Genomic DNA, 12877 nt, shown 5'->3' on the forward strand with positions numbered 1-12877 from the left:
GAGCTACCTTACTAGGAATGGGCAGCCGTGGTGTTTAAGGACCTTTAATATGTGATGGGACCCATAACTGTAAACCTGTAACAGGACTGTAAACCTGTAACTCTTTTCATATGGCTTCTTTCCAACTTACAATAGGTCCAGTATGGTTTCTGTAAGTTATTAGCAGTCGTTCTTCTAAGGGTTTGCACTAAATGCTAATCTAAAAAGCCATAGATCTTAAAAGCATCTCCTCTTACTATGTAGCAGTGTTTATTTAAAGATGTCTCTGCTATACTCACAACTGTAATATATGGTTTAATGTTGAAAGTAAAATTAAATGTGTTTATATTTAAATGTTAAATAGACTTAAATATTTAATTAAATGTGCTTGCCAGGCTTCACCTATATTTGTGGATGGATCTATAAGCAACTCTGAGTTAAATTAGGCACGTGCCAGCATTTCCTGTATTTTTCATACAAGTTTGTTTCTAATAGAAATCCTTCTGGATGGTTGAGGGAATTAATGGTGAGCTGTTTTTAACTAGCTTTTCCACTTCAGAAAACAAAGCATCTGTAAGAGAAGTCCTTTCTGAAGCCAAGTCACAGAAGGAGAAATAATAACAACTCTAGTCTTAAATAACTGTCCATGTACGAGCTTTTATCCCACAGTAACTGTCCTAACTAACTCTCAGTGAAACTAGGGTAGGAGCAGAAACATGGACAGGCAATGAAGAATAGCTGATGTACTACAAATCCATTCTTGAACATTAGCTGCTTGGTACCTCTGTTGGCAGCTGGTCCCTGACTTCTGGAATTGGGCAAGTACTGTGAAGGAAAAGGTCATGGTGTTCTTTACTTCTTTGGTTTTTGCTTGAGTATATGCACATTGAAGGATAAATCATCTTGAGGATAAAGGGAACTGCTAGATGTTATATTCCAAATTTAATGATTTTAATATTATGTGCCAGCTAGCGTTTGAGTGAAGTGTGTGCGATGAGAGAGAGAGAGAGGGGACAGTGTCTCAGGAGGAATTCCCTAGAGAATGTGTATTTTGTAAAGTTACACAATTGAAAACAGTTTTTGGCATTTTCCCTGTGATATCTAATAGATACAAGATAAGATCTAGCTTGTCTCTTTCATTGGTTTTGACTTTCAAAGGCAGCAAAGTATCAAAATCAGTCTTTTCATGAAGTCTAACATGAAACCAAGAAATCATGAGATGAACTAACGTTAGGATTCATATTTGCTGCTATTGTGTTACCCATTTTGTTTTGAACAGGGACAGTCTGCTGATGTGTGCTGCAGTGAGCACCACTCTCAGTGTGTAAGACTTCTGTCTTTCAGAATAGCTCCATAGCTCCAAATGCTTGCTGGGTTTTCTGTTCAATACCTAGTGGCACATGGAGCCTGTAGCCCATGTTTGTGCATTACTGCGAATTCAGAGCTAGCCTGAAATGCTTGCAAAAGCAGTAGCTGAAGAAACTTTTTTTTTCCCTTATTCAGCAAGTAATAGTGAAAGGCCTTGGTCAATATTTCCTTTATTACAGAAAAGAACAGTCCTCCTGTCCCCCTAAAAATCAGTGTTGCAAGCTGGTGTCTTCTAAATCCTATGCTTATTCACTGTCCCAACAGCCTGTCCCAGCAGCATCCCTCTTCTGAGAAAGAGAGGAAGGCATTTTTCAATATTTGTTGCTGTTGTTTTCTCATGATCCAAAATAAATTGACAGATCTGGAGAAGTATTACCCAACCTGCTATTGATCTGACGGCTGGGTTCTTGCAAACTGTTCTGAATAGCTGCTTGGGGCTGCTGGTGTAATTTCATGGGATGCCTTACCACCCTCCAAGTACAGTTTACCCCTCTCATTTGCATCAGTATTAATTACTTGCTGGGCCACACATCATAGAAATCATTCAGGTTAAAACCAGCTGCTTCCCACCCCATGTTCCCCTCCAAGTAGGCAGAGACATCAAGGATCTGTGGCAGATTAGGGGATGTTAGGTCAACTGTGCCACTGAAGCAGCACCCTAGTTAGCAATACCTTTAGTCAGCTGCATTACTGAGGTAATGAGAATAGTCATTTGACTTACAAACAGGCCCGTACAGTAGCAGAAGACACTGGTAACTACCACCCGCCCTGTCTGTCCTGCTCTCTCCCAGGCCTGCCCCGGGCCCAGCTCCTCGCATCAACCCTCTGTTCAGCTCCTTTGCGTATGTAAGCCATGAATTGGTGCAGTGAGTAGCCTGGGAATCATGTTACCAAAGTTAAATTTAAGTGAGATGAATGTCACACTCTTAATTATTCATTGTAGTATCTTTGTATGTGAAATAAAGAAAATTACTTTTACAGTTAAGAATTGTAATTAGCTGCTTCATGTGCTAATCCAGTAGATTGCTCTTTCTGCTCATAGTTCTAGAGGCCCTCAGATCCTTGATTTGTTGGAAAAATGTCTCCTCCTAAATGCAAAAATAAGGTGGCTCTGCAGAGAGATCTGTTAAAGCTAAAGTAAGTTTTCTGTATTAGTGTGGGGTTTTAAGATAAGTGAAACCTAAGAGACCTTCATCTATACATATAGCAAACTTTTCCACATGTATGGCAATTTTAGCAACCTAATTTTTTCTGTGGTCTTGTAAATCCTGCTGCCAGCATGTCATCGGTCCCAGTGGGGTGCACAGATGTCCGTAATGAGGAAGGAGAGAACTGATGGTGAGATCAGATTTGAAGGCTCATCCCAAAATGCTAACATCAGTTTTGCAGGGAAAGGGGTTGGGGGAAGCTGATGTGCTTCCTTACTGGAAACTGGAGGAGGTGTCCTTTCTGCTGGCAGGCATATTTCACTTCGCAGCAGTGGTTGTGCTAATGAAAGTTACTTAGCTGTGTGCATGACTAAGTTATTTTCAGGATTGTCGTGGTTTAACCTCAGTTGGCAACTGAGCACCACACAGCCACTCGTTCACTCCCCCCCGCCCCGCCATGGGATGGGGGAGAGAATCGGAAGAGTAACAGTGAGAAAACTCATGGGTTGAGATAAAAACCGTTTAATAATTGAAATAGAATAAAATCATAATCATAATAATAATACACAAAGCAAGTGATGCACAATGCAGTTGCTCACCACCTGCCAAACGATGCCCAGCCAGTCCCCAAGCAGCGCCCTCCCCCCCCCCCCCCGGCCAGCTTTCTCCCAGTTTATGTACTGAGCATGACATCACATGGTATGGAATGTCCCTTTGGCCAGTTTGGGTCAGCTGTCCCGGCTGTGCCCCCTCCCAGCTTCTTGTGCACCTCCAGCCTTCTCAGTCGGTAGAGCACGGGAAGCTGAAAAGTGCTTGACTAGTGTAAGCACTACTTGGCAACAACTAAAACATCGGTGTGTTATCAACATTATTCTCATCCTAAATCCAAAACACAGCACTGTACCAGCTACCAGGAAGGAAATTAACTCTATCCCAGCCGAAACCAGGACAAGGATCAAGGTGGATTATTTGGCCCCTTTGGAGTGAATAAGTTTGGGCTAATTTTGTACTGGCCTAGAGGTTTCCTTCTGCATCAGTCCTTGTTCTCTTTCCAATTCTTAGTAACTTCATTTCTTGATCTCTGCTGACCTGTGACTCCCAATCCTATCTTCAAGTCTTAATATCTCTGACCTTTCTTCTACTGTTTGCTCTCCTTGCTTTCTTCATTGACCTTTATTTTTCTTCCCTTTCTTTCATCTTCTACAGAATTTCTGTCTTAAGCTTCCTTTCCTTCCCATATAAATATGTGAAACTTTTATTATTTTGAAGGGGTTTATACTTGTAAATTTTTGTGACTCTTGATAGTTTACAAAAATGTGGTTGGTTTGTTTGTTTTTGTTTTATTTTGTTTTTCCATGTCAATGCTCAGGTCTAACAATGTTGAATGTGTTACAAATGGCTAAAAAAAAAAAAAGGATAGTACTGAGGAGGTTCAAAAGGAATGCATAGAACTGCTGAACGGTGATGTCACTTTAAGGTCTGTATTTGGGTATTGCATCAGAAGCCAAGGTAAAGGTTTTATTCCATGCTCTAGAATGACTGCTGGTATATGGGAACTTGTATACCAGGAGAGGGATGACTTACCACATTATTACTAGCTAATGGACTGTACGTGTCTGCCATATGGAGGGACTTCCATTTGAAAACTTCAGTTTTCCCCATTATTTGATTCAATATAGACTCTTTATTCCCTTCGTGTGTTAACAAGAAAAAATGGTGAACCACAAGACTTCGGCCTGTTTGGGATTTCACAATGAATGAGGACTACAGTGTTGGTATTCTTAAAGCTTTTAAAAAATACTTGTCTATCAACAGAATTCACCTGGTAAAGCCCACCAGCCTTTTATCTGCAGTCCGTCAATTGCTTTCCTTATGTTTACAACAAGTCCTTTTTCTTGAGTGACCTTTGGATTTTAACTGTGTAATTAACAGGCCAGGCCTTAGATGTGGAGTTGAGCTCTGAACACCCACTGGCTTAGTTCTGCACGGGTGACTGCTTGCTGGCAAGGGAGGGAAACTAAATAAAACTGCAGTAAACATACATGTCAAATTTGTGGACTAAGACCTGTCTGAGGTCGATATATCCTCTTCTAATAAGAATATTTGAATGCTATGTTCCAGTGTACTTCTGTTGAGGTGTACCTGAATAAACTAAGGTTGTTAATTAATGAGGTAAAGTAATTTTAGTGATATGAAAATTTGTGAGTACCTGCTAAAATGCTTTCATATTTTGCATCCCTTAATAGGGAAGAAAAAACCCAAGTGATTTGGTTACTTACTTCTATTTCTTTTTTCCACTTGTCTCACTCTGTAGTATGCACTTTCTTAATTAATGCCACACGTATCCATGTGCTGATCTGTAGCACTTCCAAGTTCAAGTGTAACACAACAGTTGGTCCAGATTGCCCATCGCCTGCTTGATGTTTGACCAGGAGAATTGACTATGAAGGATTAAAGAGAAAGGAATGTTTTACCAGACTGCTGTGTTTGAAACAGAAATAACTTAACGGGCAAATGTTTTTCTGGTCATAATACCGGAGATGACACAAAATGTTATTGCCATACTGTTTAGTAAAAGAAGTGAAGATTTAAAGTGCTGAGAATGTGCTTAGCAATGATTATAGGTGTTTACAGTATTTTCATTATGTTAAACCATAAAGATTTGTGAGATTTTGTGTTGCAGTTGTGTTTGACCCCAGAGTTCTTGCATGCTAACCTAATGTAGAAGATTAGCCTCTTTGCATGCAGCTGGGTGCTGCTACTGCCGTGACAAGCATGTTCTGTGAGAATGACATAACCTCCCCTGGCTGCAGCCCCTTCCCAGCCCTGTCTGTGGCCTGATTTCCTGTGGTACGTTCATAACTACCTTCATCATTAGTTTCACTAACCTTAACGGTTTGGTCTTGTATCAGATGCACTCTGAAATGTGCAGCTCAATCAAATCGGCACTGAACTTTCAGTTTTCTCTTTCAGACAGGCTGAAAAAACTCATTGATGAACGAGAATCCTTACTAGACCAGGTAATCACAGGAAAATTGAAATGCTGTGTGTTTACTAAATCTGTGATAAGAATAGTAGAGATTAAAAAAATCAAAATAGCCCTAACATAAGGTATAGAACAGCAGTGCCATTGCCTTTCAGAACATGTACGGAGTTGTTCTTGCTGAGGACTTACTGCGTTGCTTGCCACTTTATTCTTCCTCTGAAACATTTCTCCTGTGTGTTAACTCAGGATACAGGGCAAGAAAGATAGGACCCAGTGTGCCTGTTCCGTGTTGCTAACCGATCATATTCCGTGTCCTTAGTCACCGAAAACTCCTTCTTCAGGACTATTTCTGAAAAGTAATACTTCAGATTGGCCAAGCCCAAGGGAAAAACTAATATGGTTCAGAAATTGTAGAGGCAAATTTTATCTCCAAGAGTAAGCCTTCCGAATTGCTGGGTCTGTGGGCAATAGGCCATTCGGAAAGAAATGCCGGAGGAATTACAGTAGATGGGTAAATAGCAATTAAAGTAATTATTGCTGGTACCGTGATATTCCATAGCAGATACAAAGCCTATTCAAAAAAATTTTAGCTGATCTGTTTCTCTGCAGGATGCTCTATGCTTTCATTTATGGACTATATCCTTGGCCTTGAGACATCACACACAACCAAACACAGTTTTGGGTTTTTAAGAATGTTTCACGTGAATGTGCCTACAGACCATTTATGGCTTTTCTAATAAAGCAGTCTCCTTCCACTCGTTATGTTTGGTCCTGAACTTACACATAAGTGCTGATACTTAAAATATCATGAGTCATTTGTCAAAAGAATTTCTAGGAAATTATTTTGTAACAGAAGATTTTTTGGAATTTAGGTTTAAAAAAAAATAATTTGTTTTATAATACTTGAATGAATTTGAGTACTGAGCCACAATTTTCCCTTACTGATTTTAATAACTAATTATTTTATGTCCTTCAGGTTAAAAAATTAAAGGGACAACTGGAAGAAAAGCAAAAGAATGGCAAGATGGAAAATACACAGTCAGAAGATGAAGTTCTAGAAAATGGGACAGATATGCACATGATTGACCTCCAAAGTGAGCTACATTTTGATTTTAAGAGAACTTTTGTGTCCTGCATGTGAGCGAGAAAATGTATCTGTACAATAACCACATGGCTCTAAGTAAAAATGAGCCTTCAGTTCTAAGGGAGCTTCAAACTGGGAGCCAGCCATGCACCTCTACTAGAGGTGAGGGAACAATTATCTTTTGAACAAGATTGCAATTGGAAATCGCCCTTATGTTCCCCAGGAGAGCTGTGCTCGAGTTCCTGGTTAATTCTGCTTTGAGTGGTCAAAAGGGAATCAGGCAAGACTGGGAGTAGCTCCTATCTGCTGGGCACTGAATGGGGCTAGCTGCCAGCTCTGATGTAGGAGGAAACTTTTTTGGCAGACAGCATTTGTTACTTTACCGCTGCCCCAGGTAGATTCCTGTAGCATGGAAATTTTATGACAGTCTTGTTAGAAGACGCTGTTGACACTTGTTCTGACATCTCTGATAAATCTGCAATTCTTTTAGGAGATGCCAACAGACAGATCAGTGATCTCAAATTTAAACTAGCGAAGTCTGAGCAAGAGATAACAGCATTGGAGCAGAATGTAAGTTTCTGACTTGTTCTGTTTGTTTAGGCATGGTGAGAATGCAAAGAGAAGGTGTATTTTATTCTCTGATAAATCATGATTACTGTGATTGTCCCTTAAAATAAGAAGCAGGAGTGTTGGAGCATCAGGACTACTGCACTTAAGTCATAAAGACTAAAATGCTTTCGTTTATGTACGGGGAAGAGTGAATATATTATTCATCTTTACTGAAGGGAAAACGTGCAAAGACAAAGGTATATTGAGAGCACTTACTGAACTCTCCAGAACGCTTTCTTATGCCTAGCTAGCGACAATTCTTAAATGGCTTCTGGCATATGATGTAGTATATATGGATTTTATACAAGACTGTTCAATTTTGCCTGTCTGCTCTTGTCCAGAGTATGTCAGCGATACTCTTGCTAAGATTAAATTTAGTCAATGGACTGTACTTTTGTTGCTGGAAGCATATTGAATATGGGTATGTATAAAAGTTCTGAAGTAAGTTACCATGGCCAGGCTTCCTTGGTATATTCCCCCCCCCCCCCCCCCCCCTCAAAATATGCCTTTATTTTATTAAAGGAAAGTGAGCATCTCTCTGGTTATTGCTTAACTACTAGTGGAAGAGTGAAGCTTCAGAGTAACTTCTTGGTACAGCTTTTAATTCAGAAAGTTTGCCTTCACCTTAGGTAATACGATTGGAAGGTCAAGTAGCTCGATACAAAACTGCTGCTGAAAATGCTGAAAGAGTAGAAGATGAACTGAAAGCAGAGAAACGCAAACTACAGAGAGAGGTAACTAAATGCAGACTGTCCTAGTCAGCCTGCACTGCGTGGGGGAGACCTGTCTGTCTGGTGCATTTTAGAGGAGGAACTACCCTTCTTGGTAGACCAAAGAATAGACGTCTACTTTTTTTATTGCTTTAGTTATTAGTTCTAAATGTTTAACCAAACTTCCAGCACTCGGACTGGAGTAAGTGTCACAACTGTGAACTCCCACTGTGTTTTCACCATTCCTTCCTAAACTGACTTGCAATACCTTGCTTTGTACCAGAGTCGGTTCTCTGGAGCAAATTCAAGTTCTACTTGTACAACTTGAATCTAGAAGCAGCCTTCAAATGCTCCGATTTGCATGCTACTTTGCAGCTGTGAGTGTTCACGTGGTTCGACTTTCATCAAGCTGAAGAATTCCTATTTCGACTTTGCTGTCCTTGTCTCTTGTTGTACCTGAAGACTCATAACTTTAGGTGTTATAAATTCTAAGTTTGTAAATACAAATCACTGGTCTTTTTAGAACATATGATTCAGAAATTACAGCGATAGAAAGCTGGAAATCCTGCTGTAAGGTTAATTTGGGCGCTTCATTATTTAAGCAGAGTGCCAAACCTTACCAGGAATGAGAGTCTAAACTTTCAAGCTTCGGAGCCTAAACTTGAGTGCTAAATGGATGTGAATCGTTCTTACTGAGCCTGTTTTTCTTGCTCTGTCCATCTGTTTATGCCCGTTTGCTGTAGTGTGTCCATCTGCAGACTCTGTCCATGTTTCTCTCTCTTAAAACACTGCATCTTCAAGCTGTCCATAATTTTGACCTTATTTGTCTTACCAAACTTCATGTGCTCTCCAAGTAGCTGCTACAACCAGCTTAAATACGTTTGTCAGCTTCTTTCACACCTGCCTCCTGATTTTTGTTCAGTGTGGCTCTTTGCTTTTTCTAAACACTCCTTCTGCTCTGCTGCCTATAAATGCCTATAAATCCACCTCTCTCTCCCCTACCCCCATCCCGTGGTGGATTTTATGGAAAACTAAGGCACCAAAGTCACGGCTGTGGCTGTAGTTCCGGGAACCAGAAACATGAAAGCCAGGCAGTGAGACAGACGTATGTCACCCAGCAGGTATCTTTGAGCATCTGTGCCTCTGAAGTTGAGGCAAACTCTGAGCCATTTGTTCAACATTCTGTGAATATCTTGGATTCTTGGTACTGTGCTTAGAAAATATCTGTGTGTGTGGCCTTCAAAGCAGTTACACAACATTTACTTTTAACTCCGCTAACAGGAATTTTCAACTGCTTTATCTTGTAAGGAAATTCCAGCAATATGGTCAGTTAGTGTTGGTAACTACAAACCTTGCTTTATATTTGGAAAGGGAAAACTCTGCAAAAGTTACAGGTTTTTTTCCTGCTTCCTTCCTTCAGCTTCGCTCAGCATTGGATAAAACTGAAGAACTTGAAGTCAGCAACGGTCATCTAGTAAAACGCTTGGAGAAGATGAAAGCCAACCGCAGTGCTTTACTGTCTCAGCAATAATCACCACCTTTTGATGGAAACTACTACTACTTGACAGAATCAGAACAACATTGCAGATGCTTCTGTCTCTTGCTGTCTGGGATGCTTTGTGTCATGCCTTCTGAGAACAGACAACCCCAACATTTGCTACATGCCACCCAGTTGTGGTTCTCTCTACGCAGATTCAAACCTACTGCACTATATACATAGGAGTAGCTGATCCAAATGGCTGTGCCTGCAAGGGCCCTTCTACACCGTTCTTTGGGTACATTTGAAGTACGATATCCGTCTACCATGTAAGAAGCACATCGGGCGTCACGTTAAGTTCTCCATCCAGAAGGCACAGCAGCCATTTATTGCCATTTAAAATGGCGTTCAAAGAAAACACTTTAACTGGACTGGAATTTTGTGTCTTGCTGAAAATTTAAAAAAAAAACCACTGTAGGTTTTGGACTTTCTCATGACAGTATCTGTAATTTAGTGACTACGGTAAAGTTATTCATAGTAGGTTTTTCATTTACAAATCACTGTGGAACCACAAGCCATTACAAAGCAAAACTCCTTCAGTGGAAACCATGGAAGAAGATGGTCTTGGAAGCAAAAGTGACCTTAAATGACTTTGCCAATAAAACAAAGGTGTTTGGAGGGATTTTTGCACCAGTTGAATCATAAGACTATTTTATTTCAGGGTAAATAGGCAATAGCTTCATTGAATTTTCAACTTTTATTTGTATTATTTAATCCCTGCTCTTGGAAGTAAACTACTTTTAAAGGATGTAAAGTTGCATTAATAAACCAGCATAAGGCCGTGTTTTAAGAAATGGTGGGTTTTGCACTTAGATCACTCACTTCGGTGCATTTGTCAAAGCAAGTGTCATTTGCTTAAACAAAGTATGTAATGGGTTTTTTACATCAGAAACTATCTACTGGTCCATGAACTACTAGGAAACTATGCCGCTACAAAATACAAGTCTAATTTTTACAAAAGTAACTGATAAGTAAAGAAGCACTTTAGAAAATATTACTGCCTATGGTTTTTCTACAAATACAGAAGTAGTGAATTATTTCCTTCTAAGGTCATTGTAAAGGTTTTCCACGTTTCATGAAAAATAACATAACCAATTGAAATGTTGCAGGCAGTTTATTATACACAACTAGCACTACAGCTCTGGTGTATTGGAAATTATTCTGAATGTACTACTCAAAGGAGAACAGCAGTTACCTGAAGAATAAAGCTGTCCTTCCCCCTTCAGCCCTAAAAGAAAAGCTTGCAAGTAAGGCAGGCAACCAGTCCCTTCGGAACCTGCTCATGCTATGAAGCAGCATCTCCTGTTCAACAGGAGCAACCTTCTGTCGATGCTGACTGCCTCAATAGATGGTTCTATCAAGCCAAATCCAGACCCGGGAGACCCTTTCTTCGTAACTTGGTCTTCAGGCTCTCCGGTCCAGATCTTTCCCTAGCCTCTTCCTCGCAGACTGGAGGTTAGAGTATAAACCGCTGCTATTTTCAATGTTAAGGGGATCGCTGGTATCTTCTTAGAGCACCTTCACAAATTAAATAAACCAAAAACAGTGTCTGAATGTGTTTCTCTGGTTTGGCTAGAAAATAACACCTTTCTCTTCATCTCTTCTGAGTGTACCCAGAAATTTAGGAATGAAATACTGAAATTAATATTCCAGGAAAACGATGAAGAAGGCTTTTTTGGTGCCCCTGGGGAAATAAGTATGTCCTTGTTGATCAAATGTGGCGGAACGTGGGGATTAAAGGATTCTTTTAAATGAGATTTCCACTCCAGCTAGGGCTTTGGGTTCTTTTGCCTTTTTTGTTTTGTTTTGTTTTTGAGAGGAACATTCAGGTGCAGAGCCAGGTTTCTTGTGGAATACCTCAAAATCGCTGTGGATACCAATTTACAATTTTCTGTGGTTGACTTGTGTAATTTCTGGTGTACAAAGCCTCTGGGGCCTAAAAAATAAACTAAGGGTTTTTCAGAATGCAAACAAATGTGCTAAATACAACATCTTACTAACTGATGATAAGGTGTGTGTGATTGCCACTGGTCATCTTTTTATTTGTGGTAGCGGTGAAGGCTGTCTCTCCTGGCAAGATTGAGGAGAAACAGCCGAGCAACTAAGCATTCGTCCAAAAGGCTAAAAATAATATTTTGCTCATCAAGAAGTGATGTGTGTATTATTTTGAAGTAGATTGCATCTTGCACCCCATAAGCATTAACCCCATGACAGAAATCAGATGTGTATTTCAACCTGGATATGCTCTTAGTAGAAATCTTTGTGTGTGATAAAGTAGCTGAATGTTGAAGCCACGTTTTTTTCCCCTTAACTTTCAGTATGACTTAGCTTTAGAATAAGGGAAGAAAAAGTACTGGTTGGTTTACTGCAGACTGGTTTATGTTTTCCTGTGAAGACTGTACGACAACAGGGCTTTGAATGGTAATAATAGCACATGCCCCGGTCCTCTTAATTGAGCTCCAACCAGGAGAGCCTCTGTACGCAGCCCGCTGATTCAGAGCGGAGCCGAGGTGGTGGCAGCCTGGCGAGGAACGGCTCCTGGGGGAACCAGGATGGGTTTTCCTAGAATTTGTATTTTAAATTGCTATCCTTTGTTTTCTTTTTAAATGTTAAATAATTTTGTTTGCAAATGGAATGTTACCCGAAATGTTTTTTTGTTTGTTTTTGTTTTTTGAAATCCAATCTGTTGGGAGATACGAGCGTGGAAAAGGAAGTTCATTAGCAGAACTCGCCAATAAAAATGTCACTTGTTTGGGTAGTTTTTATGGAGTGGTCTGTAATGATGATGTTACTGGTAGAAGTTCTCTTGGAAAATACAGACTTTTTGGATGATGCTGGTGTAATGGGCTCATTTTCCTTTTTCATGTATTGCTGCAGACACACAAATATGAGCAATACTGGTTGTAAAATGTATAAAGGTAGGGGCTTGTGCGAGTAAGGGCACTGATGTGAGACATACCCCCAAATACTAACATTTTTAATGGCAGGGTGCACTTGGGGAGGTGGGGGGACAGGGACAGTCCCATCAGGAGAAGTTTGAATGGGATTCACTCTCCACTTAATGTATTTATGGTGAACATACAGGTAACCCACACAGTAACTTTCAATAGAAGAATCCTTCACAGTAGGAGGCAACTAGGTTCATCAAAAACATGTCAATTTTAAATTTCATCTGGCACTGATCATGGGCATTGTCACACAGGGGTCACTTGCATGAAATATGCTGAGGAGGAGGTTAGTGCTTGTCTCTGCTTTTTTAAACGCTCTAAATTTTATGGGTTTGAGGGTTTGTTTTAGGCAGCTGAGCGGTTTTGCAAATTTTATTTAAAAAACTTTACACAGTGTTTAAAAGGAGGAGTAAGGGCCAGAACCCACCTTGTAAAAGTAACACGTATATTTACGATTGGTAACTTGTGTAGCAGAAACCGGTATTTACGGGGTGACGTTCCCCAGTTC

The 12877-nt window shown here is 40.2% G+C and overlaps 1 protein-coding gene across 5 annotated transcripts in view; it reads left to right on the forward strand.

Annotated features, from left to right (window-relative positions):
- LRRFIP1 (LRR binding FLII interacting protein 1) overlaps positions 1–12253 on the forward strand; it is a 118049-nt gene extending 105796 nt beyond the window's left edge. For all 5 annotated transcript variants that reach the window (XM_076342085.1, XM_076342088.1, XM_076342086.1 and 2 more), the window contains 5 exons: positions 5469–5515; positions 6458–6575; positions 7056–7135; positions 7804–7908; positions 9305–12253. In XM_076342085.1, the coding sequence (XP_076198200.1) occupies positions 5469–5515; positions 6458–6575; positions 7056–7135; positions 7804–7908; positions 9305–9415 (461 nt within the window). In that variant the 3' untranslated portion in view covers positions 9416–12253. The remainder of the gene's footprint in view (positions 1–5468; positions 5516–6457; positions 6576–7055; positions 7136–7803; positions 7909–9304) is intronic.
- Positions 12254–12877: the final 624 nt, after the last annotated feature.

Source organism: Aptenodytes patagonicus, chromosome 6 (assembly GCF_965638725.1).
Source record: "Aptenodytes patagonicus chromosome 6, bAptPat1.pri.cur, whole genome shotgun sequence".
NCBI classification, from domain to species: Eukaryota; Metazoa; Chordata; class Aves; order Sphenisciformes; family Spheniscidae; genus Aptenodytes; species Aptenodytes patagonicus.